Source organism: Rousettus aegyptiacus, unplaced genomic scaffold (assembly GCF_014176215.1).
Source record: "Rousettus aegyptiacus isolate mRouAeg1 unplaced genomic scaffold, mRouAeg1.p scaffold_m13_p_13, whole genome shotgun sequence".
Lineage (NCBI taxonomy): Eukaryota > Metazoa > Chordata > Mammalia > Chiroptera > Pteropodidae > Rousettus > Rousettus aegyptiacus.
In genome coordinates, this window is record NW_023416288.1 from 67,850,563 (window position 1) to 67,867,027 (window position 16,465).

The window sequence follows — 16,465 nt, forward strand, 5'->3', positions numbered from 1 at the left end:
AATTTCCGTTTTGAATTCCACTGTGTAACAACCTGAGCTTCTTGATTCCCAATCTTACTCTTTGCAGGTCCACCCTATACACTGATACTTGAGTCATCGTCCTAAAATAGATCTACCAAAGTCATCCCACTGCTCAAAATCCTCTAATAGTTTCTTATTAGATAGTGGATAAATTCCAAACTGCAAATGCTTTAATTAATCATTGGAAATCATACCAGCTATTTGACATTTTTCCACTAAGGCATACCCCACCCCCACCCTGCCTCAACTTTTCCTCTCTCTGAACACTACACTCTCATTCTCATTCCATGCTTCTGTGAATGTCATCCTTTTTGCCACTAATGCCCCTTCTCCCAATAGTAACACCTGAAGCCCTACCCACCCACTCTGCAGGCTCTGCATCCAACCTCATCTCTTCCTAGAAACCTTCCCAGAGGTGAACTTAGCTTACAGTCCCATACAACTCACACTTTCATATTCTGCAAACTCTGCTGTATGAGTGCTATTTATGTATAGATCTTTCTCTTGCAAAGGCTTATCAAACCACGAGAGGAATATTCTCTCTAGGGGAATACTTACAAGGGAGATGTTCGATAAAGACTCACTAAATTGATTTGTGCTTGTGTCCTCATGATTAATGATTAAGAATATTAAAATAGTTTTTGGACCATCGGAAAAAGTTCTTCATTAACTTTTAAATGGAGCTATCAGTGCTTTTCAAATATAATAAAAACGAATAGCCTAGGCCAGATAAAAAATGAAAATGTTATTTTTAAAAATATACACAAATAAACTGCTGAAATGAAAAATTATAGCTATATCTTCTATCACATAACAGAAAACAATAACTCTGATTCTAACAAATTATGCATGGAGAAAAAATAAACAAGACAAAGGAAAGCAAGAATATGTCATTGACAAAATGAAAGATATTATGTGCCTATGCCCTGATAAATACACTTGAGACTTGCATCTCAGAGGCTGGTTCAGTTATCCTCCCACCTGCTGACAAAAAGACTTGAATCTCTGGACCAACTCCAAGACTGTCTGGCCTACTGAAGTTCCCCGGCTTGCAAAGATGATGAGGTCAACCACTATAGTCCACACTCCTCCTTCTAGGGTTACTCTGAAACTAAAACTGCCTTAAGAAGAGGAGAAAAGGATGGGAAGTTTTCCAGGGCCTTGGTTCTATGTTACTAGCTTTGTTTTAGCATAGCATGAAACCTTCCAATATCTCTGCTTCAGAAAATGCACTAAGATTAGTAGTATCACAAGTCTGACCTAGATTTGTGGCTTTAAACCTTAGCTGTATTCTGTAATTACCTGGGAAGTTTTAAGAAAATATTCATGTCTGAGCCCTGCACCCACACATGTATTTGATCCAGGGTGGATGGGTCTGGACATCAGTATGTTTTAAAAGTTCTCCGGGGGAGTCAGTCAGCTCAGGCTGCTATAACAAAATACCATAGATTAGGTATCTTAAATAAGAGACATTTATTTCTCACAGTTCTGGAGAATAAAAAGTTCAAGGTTAAGGGTCCAGCATATTTAGTTCTGAAGAGGGCTGGAGAGGCCTCTCTTCCTGGACTACAGATGGCTGCTTTCTCACTGTGTCCTCACATGGAATAGAAAAAGACAGCTCTGGTCTCGGTCTCTCTTTTTGTTTTTAAAAGGACAGTAAATCTATCATGGGGCTCCACTTTCATGACCTCATCTAAACCTAATTACCTCCCAAAGGCCTCACTTCTAAATATCATCATGTTGAGGGGCCAGGACTTCAACGTCAGAATGCTGAGAGGGGACCCAAACATTCAGTCCATAACACCAGACATTTCCAAAGTGCAATGGGGATTGAAAACCACTGACCTAGATCCATGATTTTCAAACTTCTTTTGCACTGAAACAAACATGACACTGACATCACGTGTAATATGCTCCTGTGGGCAGACCAAGATTCTGCACCATTCTCTGTGCCAGCTGAGTTGCTACCCTTATGTACCCCATTCAAGATAATATATTGGAATGCAAGAGAGTGAAAATGTCCTTATGGAAATACTTTTTAATCTGATGAAAATGTGACTGAAAACCATTGAGAGGAAAATGCAGATAGTTCCTTATATCTGGCCAGAATTTTGTTATTCTAAGCACACAATCGGAACTCTGGTGGTGACCATGATCTCTGCTAAAAGAGGTCATTTAAACATTATCTTTTATTCCCACTCAAAGTTCTGAATTATCAGTTCAGAGAAAGAAAAAGTCTAGTATCAAGCCCCATCTTTAGGTAAATATGTTAGAGCTTTAGGATTCAAGAGATAAGCAGTCCAGTCAGTAACACTGAAAGAACAGAAAAATTATGGAGTAAATGCTGACAAGGAAAGCAGGGAAAGAATGACTCGAAAGAGTAGAAAAGTAACTGTACTCCTGTTATAAATATTTTAAGAGAAAATCCTTCTTTCCTACTAATAAATTTTTTTCCAAATATATAAAGACTATATTTCCAAGGGAAGTTATAAAAAATTTATCTTGTCAATGTACATAAATTGATTTGTGCTTATTGAATGAGATCAGGAAGTTTACATTAACCCAGATCTTGAATAATTTCATTTATTTTAGAATCTGTGTGCAAATATTAAAAGAGAAAGAGAGAATCTGCCCAATTTAACACAAAATTTTTCAGCAGAAAGAAATGTTAAACTATACTTTCAAAATTATGGTAACTACAAAGCTCCCCAAATTGTATCACGGCAAAAGTATTTTTAAACAATGGTATCATATAGCATTAATGTCTGCCCTCTCTAACTTTTCATTGAGACACTGAGCAATGCTGAGGGACTTTTAATCTTATATTCATTCTTAAAGGAGGTGAAGGTAAAGAGGAATAACCACACAACAGAAGAAAGGAAGGAAAGAAGGTGAGTGAGTGAGAATAAAGTGAAGATCCTCATGGAAGAACTTTTTTCTATTTTTAACTCCTATGAAGATTTCTAATTTATCCTATGCCCTGTTCCATTTGAATTCATCTCACTTCAAATATTTAGTGAACATCTGATACGTAAAAGGCTAAGCTAGGTGAAGTACATCATCTCTGGGATTAATGATAAAACTAGAGACGAATTCCAAAAGTATGCACATCCACATAACGTAAAGCACTTCCTGTTATTTATCTGGCTTCCAGAACTGCCTTAGGCTACTACCTCCTATGGCAAACTTAACTTCAGAAGACTTAATTCAAAATGATGTTTTTAGTTTTTGACTAAAAACAGTCTTCATGGGCTCCAGACACATTATTTTTCATTATTGACCACCCTTACCTCCAGTGCTCTCTCCTCCCTAACAGGTAAACATGTGTGTACACACACACACACTGACTTGATGACCTGCCCACTAGGATACATTCCAGCTTCATTGAGGCCAACTCATCCAGAATTGAATGCTCACTCAAAATCACTCTTGCAACTATACACACAGTATCTATCATGGGGGCTTGATTTTTAGGTGCAGATAGTATCTGGATCTAGAAGATGCTTATGTGCTTTCCTGGGAGAATCAAAGGAAGTGAAAATCTGGTGCCAGAAGTGGTATTAAGGTGAACAGCTGCCTCCACTAAGGAATCTAAGGAATAAAAAGAACAAACTAGTCAAAAACAAAATCACAAATATAGTGGATAATTTGGTGACGGACAGAGGGAAGGGGGGTTGGGGGACTGGGAAAGTAGAGAGAAGGGTTAAAGAAGTAAAAATTAGTAGCTGATGGATGGTCACAGGAATGGGGAGTAGGGCAGAGGGAATGCAGTTAGCATGAATACTTAGCTAGGTGGAGTGTCAGGGGAAGGAGGGAGCAATTATGGGGGTCATTTTATGTACTATATAGATGTCTAACCAAAGAACTGTATACCTGAGACTAATTAAAATAAATAAATTAAATTTAAAAAAAGATGGATTGCTGAACTCTTGGATTGGGATCAGAATCAAAAACAGGAAAGGTCAGATGACATTGGGCCATGTCACCACCAAAAAGCTACTGCTGTCAAAGAGCCTTTACAGTACCCTTTCTCTATGGCCTTGTGCACTGATTATTTATTAAGCACCTACTATAGGCGCTAAGTCCAAGAATACAATGTCCAAGGATAAATGAAATCCAGTCTTTGCCTTCAAGGAGCGAGTCTAGTTGAGGAGACAGACAGACACATTGCCAAATAATACACTGGACAAATTATGGACAATGTGCTGTGGGAACAGGGCACTCACTTCTGAACTAGCAGCTAATCTCTCCCGTTCAACATCAGTCAATAAAGGCCACAAAGTGGCCACTGAACTTTCTTTATTGCTGCTCTACTTAAGGCCACCAGAATGTCCCTGTGATTTTTCTAATATCCCACATACATCAACACTTCAAATAATGTAATAACTTCAGAAGTTTTTCTTGTTGAGTTGACAACTTCTCATCAGTACTGTCAATCAATACTATCAAAAAGCACTAGCAATACTTTATCAGCTGTTTTGACTCTAAAACAACACTGTCTAATAGACTTTCTGCAGCCATGGAAATGTTTCATATCTGCATCGCCCGATGCAGTAGCCACTAGCCACATGTAGCTACTGAGAACTTGAAATGTAGCTAATGTGACCGAGGAACTGAATTAATTTATTAATTTATTGCAATAAATTTAAAACTAAATAGCAACATATACTTAGTGACTATGATATTGGAAAGTACAGTTCTAAAATAGAAGTCTTTTAGGATTGTACAGGATGATAAAATAGTTTTTCTCTTAATGTTTATACAGTATGTTTACATGTCTCTGAAGAATTACAAACAAGGGTAAAAACTGGTTTCCTTTTATAACCTGAAGTTTCCACTAGGAATTATTTCCAATGAAATATTAGACGTTAAAGAATAATTGAAGTATATGCATGTCTTCTTTAAATTAGCTCTGACTTTTACCTTGACTACAATGAAATAGAAAACATCTTAAAATATTTGAAAGTTAAGATACTTAACACACTAAGAGATAATGGAGAATGATTATTATTCTCAACTAGTTCTAAGCAAAGAAAGTATTCCAAAAGTGAGATTTAAAGGTTTTCAATGTGAAGTTTGAATCAAATCAGCTGGATTGTAGGATTCTGTATGTTTAGGCAATGCTTAATTATTAGTGCCTAACAGATGTGGGACACTTAGTAAACATATAAAAGAAAGTAGTTAAAATATTATAAATGAGAATATTCTGTATCTGGATTACGTGGTTGTTGCATGACCATAGGCATTTGTTAAAACTTTCGAGACCTAGAAAAGGTAAATTATGCCTTAATTTTTTTAAAAGGGGGGAAAAAGTAATATGGGAGTGCATGGGAAAAGTCACGAATGGAGATCTGCAGAAAGCAACAGGAAACATGAAATGCAGCATCACATTTTATATGAAGCAAATGAGTAAATTCCAAATAGCATCTCCTAGGAATGAAAGAGAAAAAGGCTCAATCAAGCGTAGGAGTCAGAAGGCACATAAAGGCTGATACAGGCTGTGTTATGTTAGGCAAGTCGCTTGACTTCTCTGTACCTCAGTTTCCTGTGCTGTAAAATGTGGAAAATGAAAACACCTACCTCTAAGGGTTTGGGGGAGAATGAAATGAGAACATGTACATAGTATGTTCAGCACTGGGCCTGCACCCAGCAAACACTGAGGCAGTGGTAAATGAAAATAAAACCTCATCATCTTAACCAAGCCCTTTCTTTGAGGTCCTCTGGTTCTGAACGAGGGGGTTCCATTTCCATTCCGCAGTCTGAACAGTTGGCAAATGGGTGATCAAGCAAAGTTACCAAGTTAGACATAACTTATATCTCTTTAGAAAAAGGGGAATGGGAAAACACAGCTCATGCTTCCAGAAAAACCTGAATTTTTGCCAGAGGCAAAATTCTCACAACATAAAATTTTAAGCAAGTTCCCAAATTTCTAGTGCAGATATGAGAACACAAATAAATTCATCAATGAAATAATTTATCCTGGCAAATTTCCCTGAATAGTCTACATAGTCTACATAAAAAGGAGACAAAATAAAGAAAATTGCTATTCTGCAAATTAAAAGTAATTAATTTCCTAAAAAGAAACTAGTTATTATTTGTGGGAGAAAAGCATGAATATTTTCTATTCCAGGTCACAGTTGTTGTTGTTGTTGTTGTTGTTGTTGTTGTTGTTGTTGTCATTGTTGTTTTTCCCTCGGAGGATAAATCGACAAAGCTGAGAATCACAACATATTGGATTCCACCGATCTCATATACAGAATAAATTCAGTAATTAATTTGTAGTTAATGTGGCCTTTAAAGCGGTAAAGTATGGCTTAAAAATTCAGAATCAGATTCATGACATATTTAACAGTAATATTTAAACATTTGAATCTCGCATCCCTTGCAGGGCCATAATTCACCTAATTCAAAGAGCCCGAATTCTCATTAGCTGAAAGAAACTATGTCCTAAAAGTTCTTAAAACACCTACCTCTTCTCTGACTCATAGTTAAGCCTCTTTACAGGAAAACCACTGCAGTTTTTCCCATTACTTGTTCAGTGGGTCAAGATTAAATAATAACTAGAGTCATACAGTCATCACATTAATTCTCCACCTAATAGGAAACCTGTCAATTATTTTGGAAAAGGTCCAAATTCACTCAAGGAATTATCTTGGAATTATCTTTAATTTGTCTCCTTTAGCTAAATAACATTAAAAGCTATTTTACCAGTGTGATTTTTTAAAATAACATTGAGTTAAATATCAGAACTCAAGCCCACAGTAAAAAGTTGTTAATAATCCAGAAACTCTGCTAACATTTAAATGTCAAACTAGCTCAGTAGCTGTCAAAGTGTGGACCTGGACCATACATTAGCATATCCTGGGAATTTGTTAGATATGGAGATTTTCAGGCCCCACCCTCAGAAACTCTTCAGGGTGGGCCCAGAAATCTCTTCCAACAAGCTGTCCTGGTGATTCTGATATTCTCTAAAGTTTGAGAACCATTATCTAGCTAAACCATTGAGGCCACAGGCCAGTCTGGACAGAATTATCCAAATAGATAAACTCACAGTACATTTAACATCCCCCATCCCCAACAACAACAACAACAACAACAATAAACCTGTAATGTTCCTCTTTAGTCCCTCATAGTAATTGAGAAAGAAAGGATTTGTTTCAGTCCAAAAAATTTGAGAATTTTTCTGTTTTGGAAAGTTATTTGAAAGAAGCAATTGGTCTACATTTCCATTCAAAACACTAGGATACTTTGGACATACAAAGTAATAAGGTCATTAAGATATTCTTAACTGCTAACCTGAACACCTTAGTGAATTCTATAAATTGTTACAGATAATGGTAAGAAAGGCAGCCTAACATTCAAATTTTACCAGAGCTGCCATCCAGAGCAAGCTTCAGGAGACCGACCTCTCCTGAGCATCTATTACATGTGCCAGGCCACTCATTGGCTTGAAAGACACTTAAGATGAGTAATAAACACATCCACAAATACTATAGTAGATGTTGAGGGAAAGATAACTGAAGTTGAGACTGAATTTTTCATTTGTAGAAAATGAGCCTTTGTTTTTCGAAACATGCTACCCGGAGATCAGGATATGCATCCCATCTGAGGTTGTCAAGGCCCCTAGGTCAGCCTGTAGGCAACAGTGCGAAAGAGCAGCGTCATTAAAATGGGAAGGGATACAAACGCAGTCCCCTGCCAGCCTCGAAATCCAATATCATCGAGTAAACTTGTGATACTCTTAAACAATTAATTTAATTTTTTACAGTTAAGTTTTACATTATCAAAGTATTAAAGAAAATGTTCAATAAACTGAGACCTAAATAACCCAAAACAAGCTACAAAGAATGTTTTATTGAGAAAAGCCTTTGTAAAATGAGGCGTAATGGAATATCACTCAGCCACAAAAAGGAATGAAGTGTTGATACAGGCTATAAGATGGATGAATTTTGAAAACATTATCGTAAGCGAACGAAGCCAGACACCAAAGGCCACACATCGTATGACTCTGTTTATAGAAAATGCTCCAAATAGGCAAATCTATAAAAAAAGAAAGTAGATTTCTGGTGGCCAGGGCTGAGGTCAAGAGAATGAGAAATGACTATTAATAGTTTTCCCCCTCCCCCTCTGGGGGTATGATTAAAATGTTCTGTAATTAGATAGTGATGATGGTTGCACAACTTTGTGAATATACCGAGAAACCACTGAACTGTACACTTTAAAAAGATGAATTGTATGCCATGCGAATTATAGCACAATTTTAAAAAATCACAATATACTCAGAGCATGTGGTTTGGATAGTATACAAAGCAGTATTCTTTGATTTCTTTCCATACTACAGTGAGAATTACTTTAAATAATAATCTAAGTACCCAGAAGATCTGGCTTTGTTGTTAAAACAGATCTACAATAGAACTGTAAGTTCAACAGGTGTGTATTTGATGACCACGACACTTTCGAAAAATGTCTTCCCCTCTCCAGAATCAACTGTATGATTTTAGAGAAAACCTGGACCAGATTCCTCTGCAAGTCTTAAATGTCACCGTGTGCATCACATCACCCCTGAGTACTTTCATAAAGCTTCTGGAATTTAAATTAAGCCTCTGTATCTGGGGGCCTATTGGCAATTACCATCAGATTTGCAATTCAATTCCCATTAGTTAGAATATGAAAATGATTTCTCTTTGTAAAGGTTACTATGCCAAGAGCAGCACCATCTATTGGATGAAAATGTGGGTTAATATCTATTTTATTATGAGCAATGTAAAAAAAAAAAAAGGATCCTCTAACTGAAATGAGTAAAATATGTGTACTCATAAACAAAGGTACATTTTTTAACTTTCAGGATTATGCCTCTAAACCTATTGCATTCTATAACAGCAAACCTTCCTGAAGGAAAAAAAAGACATTTCTTTAATAAAATGCAAAAATCCAATCTTACAGGTCTGGAAAACGACCAGAACACTTGAACCTGCATCCTCAGTAAATATTCTAACTGGCTATATCCAGATACAATTTCAGTATTAAATGAGTAACCTGTAAGGTGGGGGATGGAAGATGAACCATGAATACATGAACCTGCAGTTCTCTGACTTTGGCAGCAGTGGCAGAATGCTGATAAAAATTTTGATTGAAACTTTTTTTTTTTTTTTTTTAAGTAACTGCCCAGACTTGATTGTAACTAAATTGAAAGTACTAAAAAACACAGAAAAGTCAGGTTGGTGCTTGTTCCTGTAGCTACCTTTCGGGGGCTGTGTGTGTGTGTGTGTGTGTGTGTGTGTGTGTGTGTGTAATTCGCGTCAGACACGTGTATTTTTCATTCAAGCCCGCAATATCCGTAGCATGAATTTAACAGCAAAAACGCGATGTAGTAAGTCGCCCCGCACCACGGTTGTATTTCTGGCGGTATTTATCTTCTTATATGTAACGAACGGGCTCTTTCTACACTTTGCAAAGAGGAAAGAGAGGAGCTGTGAGGACAGTGATTGCCCAGCCTCTCTCCCGTGGCGGTCGCAGCTCGCATCCGGGCGGGCAGATGGAAGGTGGCGGAGGTGCGAGGTGGGGAGGGGGCGCATTCTCCCACGCTGCTGACACCCCCAGTGCCGCCGCCGACGCCGTGGGCTCCCAGTCCACCGTCTCTTTATTCTCCTTGCTCGAAGGCGACCGCGGCAGCAAGTACCTAATGCTCTGCAATCCCCCGACCCGTGTCCCCAAAGATCCCTGAGGGGAACCCCCACCGAGGTTTCATCACTTACCCAGGCGGCAAACACAGAGGAGCTGAAGGCAAGCGAGGAAGCGGGTTAGGATTAGCATCTCCAGACGGTCCGGGGGACCCGGCCACGCGGCTCCTCAGCTTCTCGGGGTGCAGAGGGAGAGGACGCGAGAAGGAAAAATTTTCTTCTCCAGTGTATAGATTGGTGTGTGTGTGTGTGTGTGTGTGTGTGTGTGTGTGTGTGTGTGTGTGTCTGTGTGTGTGTGTGTGTGTGAGAGAGAGAGAGAGAGAGAGAGAGCGCGTGTGAGTGTGAGTGTGAGTGAAGGATGAGGGATGGTGGTGATCGCGGGGTCCGGAGCCACTAGCCCAGGTGCATGTCGGCAGGAGGGCGGGAGTTGGTCCGCTTGGCGTGCAGTGGCGGCCGCGGTCTGAGCGCTCCCCGCGCAGCGGCGCCTGTGTGCGGGTGCGCGCGAGGCCGGGCTGTGCGCGCCGCGGCGCTGCCGGGGCGGGGGCGGAGGCGGGGGAGAGGGCGGGGGCGCAGCGCTCGGCAGCCGGGAGCGTGCGGCCCGCAGGGGTTGCGCGCGGGGGCCAAAGAGGCGCGGCGGGCGCGCAGGGTGCAGGTCCCAGTGCAGCCATTCACATGGCGACACCCCCCGACCGCCCCCCTCCCCAGCCCCTACCAGTGGCCTTGCAGCTTTGGAGTTAGTGGAACCCGCTGGGGTTTAGAGTCTTCGAAGAGAAAAGGTCTCTTCATTAAGACTCCTTCATCCCTTTGGAAGAGAAGAGACCAGACCCTCTTTGTCCCGCGCAGCGAGAGACTGACCTTTGGGGTTCACTCCTGGAAATGTTTTTCATTTTTATTGTTGTCCTCCCTGCAGATGCTTAGTGGGTCCAATCTGAAAGTGGTGAGGAAAGCTGGGTTCCTATCCCCTATTCCTTTCCATTTTCCAAATCACCAAAAGAGTTCCAGACTCTATTACCTCTAGGGCAGCTGACTGCAAACAATCTCCGACCGACCGTGGTTGTGACCAGTCAGACCCTTGCCTCTACTCCGAACTTCAATCAAATTGTCCTGCTGTGCACTGCTGCTTGGAGGAACTTTCAACTCTGCAACGAGACGCACAGGAAGATTTTCTAATTGGTTGATTGAAGGATATACAACAGAAACACAATACATTCCTTCTGCTGAAATGTCACGTTGTGCATGCTTGTTTCCATGGTGGTCTCGTAACTAGACTGTGAGCGCCTTGATGGCAGGGAATGTGCCTTATTTATTATTATAACCCAGTCCCTTGCACATAGTCAGAAACAGTCGGTACCATGTTCCATGAACGTTGAATTAATTTAAAGCCTAAATGAAAAGATAAGACAACTGGTGTTATCCTCTATGAATGTGACTGCACTTAGCCCTGAAAATTCGTGCACTTTTCAAAGATTTTCACTTACATATTCTCTAACTGTAAGAGCATTTTTCTGCTTACATGAGACCCAATTTGGATCCTTTCAGGAGTCCATTCTATAAAGCACAGAAAATCAAGCTCTGGATTTATCTCTGGTATTCTTAGCATCCATTTGATGTAGGTTATCTGTACAGTATGTGCTCCTGTGTCCTGTTCTGGTCTCAAAATAGTATTTTAGCTTTACATTTTTAAAGAAAGCTTATTGCATACAAATTGGGTTCTGAATGTATTTTGAGTGTTACAACCTGTCCTCACTAATATCCATAGCCTCTGAACCCCAGGCTAAGTGTGCAGAGCCAGTGGTGCAATTTGCTTCAGGAATTGATTGTAGTCATGTAATAAATTTCAAATCGATCTCAGATGTTTATCCAAAAATACATACATATATATATATATATATATATATATATTTAGATATTGACCCTTGATCTTATTCTTCCCATAAAGAAAAATGGAAATACTGCAACTTGGAAAAGAATCATAATGGGGATTGATGATTGCTCAATTTTCCCTTAGGAAGAAAATTTTTGCTGACATGGCAAAGTGTGTATATAAAATATAAATGCACTGAGAGGTCAGCGAAAGTGTTTAGTATGAACTGGAGTAGGCAGAGGATGTTACCTAGAGATGTACTTAATCCAGAATACCAGGGATAAAAATTAAAGTTAAAAAGGTGGGGACAAGAATGAAAGAATTGGAGTCATGAGCTATAAAAATAGTGTGAATTAAAATTGATCAGGTTAAGTGGGGTCAGACGATGGGAAACATTAATTTCCTAGTGGAGGAGCTTATGCTTGAAATACTAAACAAGAGGGAAGCACAAAATAAACTTTCAAGAAATTCAGCTGTTTAAAAGCTAGCTTTGCTCAGAGCCATGTAGGATGTTCCCTAAGGTCTCAATTATCAAGTCTACTTCACTAGCTTGCCAGAAGAATCAAACAACAAAAATCACCCTAACTCCCCTCTTACTTGGCCAAGTCACACAGCTAGTCACTCTTCTGAATTAGATCACAAAACATAGCACTGTTGAAACCAAAGTTACCCTGGTAAAAAGGACAGGTGGATCCTGTGGTCTCTGCTAATCCTTTTCTCACAGTTGTTATCATTGACCTGGGAAGGCAGGAAAGACAGAGGGAGTACTCCAGTTGCTTCTGAGGTCTGTGTGGGGAGCAGGATGTCAACCAGTTCTGTGTGACTGAGTGACAGCAATAAAAAAACTGACTCAGAACCAGTCAACGTGGATTAGATGGTCGTGGGAAGGGTGATGGAGTGGGAGGCTCAGGTGGTTCAGGTTCTTGGAAATTAGGTCATTGCAACTTCCCAGGTGTGGGAGAAAACAAGGCATCAGAAGGGCAGAACAGAAAAAGCATGTTGTATTTCACATTTCAGTTTTATGGAGGTCACAGTCATTGCTGAGATATTTTACTTGCTCAATGTACATTAGACACTGTGATTTAAAGTTATAAACCTGTAAACCCACATCAGAGTCTGACGCTATCCATTATCTATCTATCTAACTACCTATCTATTTATTCATATATAGATTGACAGATGTAGAGGGCTAGACAGATATATTTATATACTTTTATATATTTATAGATTTTATATTCTGTACATATTTATGTATTTTATATATATTCTAGATATATATTCTATTTTTTATGTGTGTGTGTGCTGGTAATGTTTATTTATATTATGCTCTACATGTCAATCACATTTAAGTCCTGGAAGTTTGTATTTATGTACAGAGTTCAGTACAGTCCTGGGAGAATAATTTATTTAAAAAAAACAAAAAAACAAAATGGGATACTATTAATATGATAGTTGAATAGCTTAATGAACATGTCTCTTGTTTGAGTTCTCATCTGAGATTTTAGACTGAACCATATCCAGAGGCTGCCAATGGCAATTTATGAGAAAGTCATAGAGTCCTTTGCTTTTCACCATAAACTCGTGGTTTAATTTCTAAATATTTAAATGAAGATTTGGATCTTCTAGTGGGTCTTCATCTTGGTTTTCAGCCAGAGCTGTGATTAATTCAAGTGTAACCGAAGTTTCAGTGGGAGTCCAGAGGTCTCATGGTCAGAAAGATTGCGTCCATTTCCGGCCACTGCATAGCCACAGTGGTAGCCAAAAGAGAATAACAGCTGTGTTGTTGCTCATACTAGTTGCTAAAGCGATAACTCGTATGGGGCTTCACTCTTTGCCAGTACCAGTAATAATTATTTTGTTGAGCTACACCAACAAAATAAGCTATAGAGCAAATATCTATATCCATCCTTCCAACCATCCATCCATCCAACCATCTATCTGTCCATCCATCCATCTGTATCACTTCTTTAAAAATTATCCTTTACATTTAGATTAAATTCAACACATTTCTATTGTGTATCACGCATTGCTTTAGGGGCTGACCATTCAAGTGTGAATTCCTCCATCTCTACATCATAAAGGAACTCACAGTCTAAAAGGCTACTTACTACAAAATGTCTTTGCTGAATGAACATTGCCAGATAAAATACAGGATGCCTAGTTAAATTTGAATTTTAGATAAACAATGAATACTTTTTAGTATAAAATAATTTTAATTCACTAAATTTAATGAATAAACTTAAGGACTATATTCTTAGTATAATAAATAATTTTTAGTACAAATTAATTTTTCGTGCACTCCCAAGCAATATTTGGGCCATATTTATATTTTTTAGAGAATTTATTTTTTATCTGAAGCTCAAATTTAATTAGTGTCCTGTATTGTCTTTTAAATATAGGACGCTTCACGAATTTGTGTGTCATCCTTGGCGCAGGGGCCACGCTTGTCATATCTGTATCATTCCAATTTTAGTGTATGTGCTGCTGAAGTGAGCACTGGGCATCCCGTTTTTATTTGCTAAATCTGACCATTTCGCTTTGGTGTGTCTGGGAATTGTCTGATGTCAGGGCTAGTTGTTTCTGGTTGTGAAATGTCCATGGACTCTCATAAGTTTCCTAACTTTGCAAATTATTTTCAGCGTGTCCCTAATATGAATACAGATAGAGGCAGATGGGGGAAGGAGCGTGTTTTCCCTGCAGAATCTGTGTGGCTAGAACTATAAAATATTGTATACTCACTGAATAAAACATGGGATTAAGGGACAAGTAAAATATTTATACTTAATATACTATGACAGTAAAAAGTCATTCCTATTGGCTCACATACACTATTGCTCAATTTCCTCTATTGTCATTGACAAATATATTTGTGTAGAAATCATTAGTTTGGATCAATTCAATATTTATTGAGAATGTAAGTCTGAGAATATAATTTTATTTTTTTAGAAGTAAAATTTGGTTTTTGTCATAGTAAGATGTTTGCCAGGAGATCTTATTTGACTTGAAACCAAGTATTTTAGATTGTAAGGATAGATTTATCTTGTATTATGCACTTCACATATTATGTTCACATAACGACTGACACATGGCAGATACTCAGTATTCTTGCAGAGATATTTCTGCAAAGGGGAAAGCATATGTTACTTTCTGCAACATAGTCAAACCTTTTATTTGGATTTGTCCTACTAGTAACTTTCTACCTAAAAAGCAATTATTTCTGACTGCCTGAGATTTGCATCTTTGTTCCTGATGGCCCTTAGAAGTTTAACTCGATGGCCTATTACTGCCTTTCATAAAATCAGGCATAGAACAGGCAGGAGAATCCTCACCAATGGGTCCAGAACTGAGTGTGATGTGGTACTCTGAGTCTATCTGAAGCAGAGATAATTATGTTTAAGAGAAAATCACAGTAAGTTACATATTTACCCTTTCAGTATCTTATCATGATTGACTATAAAATAATTTAGTTATATTTGAAGTATATAATTTAGTGATTAAAACTGTATTATAGAACACAAAAAAGGTAGAAGCCATTTTTTTCTATGTCAGGAACATTTAATATAGTGTGAGATTCAGGATAATTCTCCCTCTGTGTATTAGTAGAATAATCTGTTTTTATATTTCATATATTTTCAAAATATATCTAAAACAGTGATTTTAAAATTAACCATAAACTTTGTAAATTATTTGTGGATGAATATTGCTTAAATGTCCATTTCTCTCTCAAAAAGAAAACATATCATTATAGCAAAGATCTCAGGTGTCAAATATTTGATTTGTTATAATTCTATTTTGGTTTGTAAATTCTCATTTGTCTTGTGGATAAGCACATTTTTGTGTGTTTAAAATTAAGGGTCTTAAAGTCTTCTCAAGCCTGAACTAAACTTTTTATTTAATTAACTAACCCATTTTAAAATGAGTTTGATTTTTTTTTAAATAGATTATTTTTCACAGCATTTTTAGGTTCACAGAAAATTGAGTGACACATAGAGAGTTTCCATAAAAACTCTGTCCCTATACACACGTATAATCTCCTTCTTTATCAATATTCAACACCGAAGTGGTACATTTGTTAGAATCAATGAACCTACACTGAACCGCAATTCTTCAATTGTTAACACTTTACTTTTATCATTCTCTTCTTTCCTATTTCTTCTCTTCCTGTGTGTAGATATCTACATCTATATCTGCATCCGTATCTATAAACTAAAAAGACTTTTTTGGCAAAGTAGTTGGACTGATTTAAACTGCTTCACCAATCATATAGAGGATATTGTGCCTTCCTGATTTATCAAAGAAGCTTTGCTGATTCCAAGTATTTTATTAACAGCATGATTTATGATCATTTTGAAATGGAGTTAGTGATTATGAAGAGCGATCTCATATTATTTAAGAATAATCCATGTTCAATCCACGTTGCTTCCTTGGAATGGTTGCTCTTGATTTTGAGAATGTTTATTTTCAGATACAACTCTCCACCCTCCATCCCTCATTCACGTGTTACTGGCTCTGTCCCTCTTGGATAGAATATTACACCTGCCTTCTTATAGAGTGTCCCGCCATTAGCCTTTTTAGTTTTTAGTTCATGCTCAGTACCAGGGTAAATTTTCGAAAATAAATATCTACTATGAAGTGCACACCAGTAAATCAGAACCGGCATTAGTGATTGCTTCTAAGGATTTAAACATATTATCCAAAAAAATAATAATAATAATTAATTAGTATCTATAGTGGGAACTTTTAATTGAGGAGCTCACGTAAGTCAGCAGTGTGCTATATTGTTAATTGGTGGTTGCATTAAAATAATCGTTAGTTGTATTAAGAGGATCGTATTCTTTAGAATGGGAGAGGTAATTTCTCTTTTACATTGTGGTTGTCATAAGCTAATGATGGATATTTC

General features: G+C 37.9%; 1 protein-coding gene and 1 non-coding gene across 7 annotated transcripts in view; both read right to left on the reverse strand.

The window, feature by feature from the left end:
* The window catches only part of PTPRZ1 (protein tyrosine phosphatase receptor type Z1), a 162,961-nt gene extending 152,754 nt beyond the window's left edge, over positions 1 to 10,207 (reverse strand). For 3 of the 6 annotated variants that reach the window (XM_016125176.2, XM_016125175.2, XM_016125174.2), the window contains exon 1: positions 9,777 to 10,207. In XM_016125176.2, coding sequence (XP_015980662.2) covers positions 9,777 to 9,834 — 58 coding nt within the window. In that variant the 5' untranslated portion in view covers positions 9,835 to 10,207. The remainder of the gene's footprint in view (positions 1 to 9,776) is intronic. The other 3 variants (XM_016125179.2, XM_016125178.2, XM_036230980.1) reach the window with 2 other exon arrangements.
* Positions 10,208 to 13,954: 3,747 nt separating this feature from the next.
* On the reverse strand, positions 13,955 to 14,062 carry LOC118610857. The gene has a single exon (XR_004954120.1). It is a non-coding gene; the product is annotated as a U6 spliceosomal RNA (small nuclear RNA).
* Between the last annotated feature and the right edge of the window lie 2,403 nt (positions 14,063 to 16,465).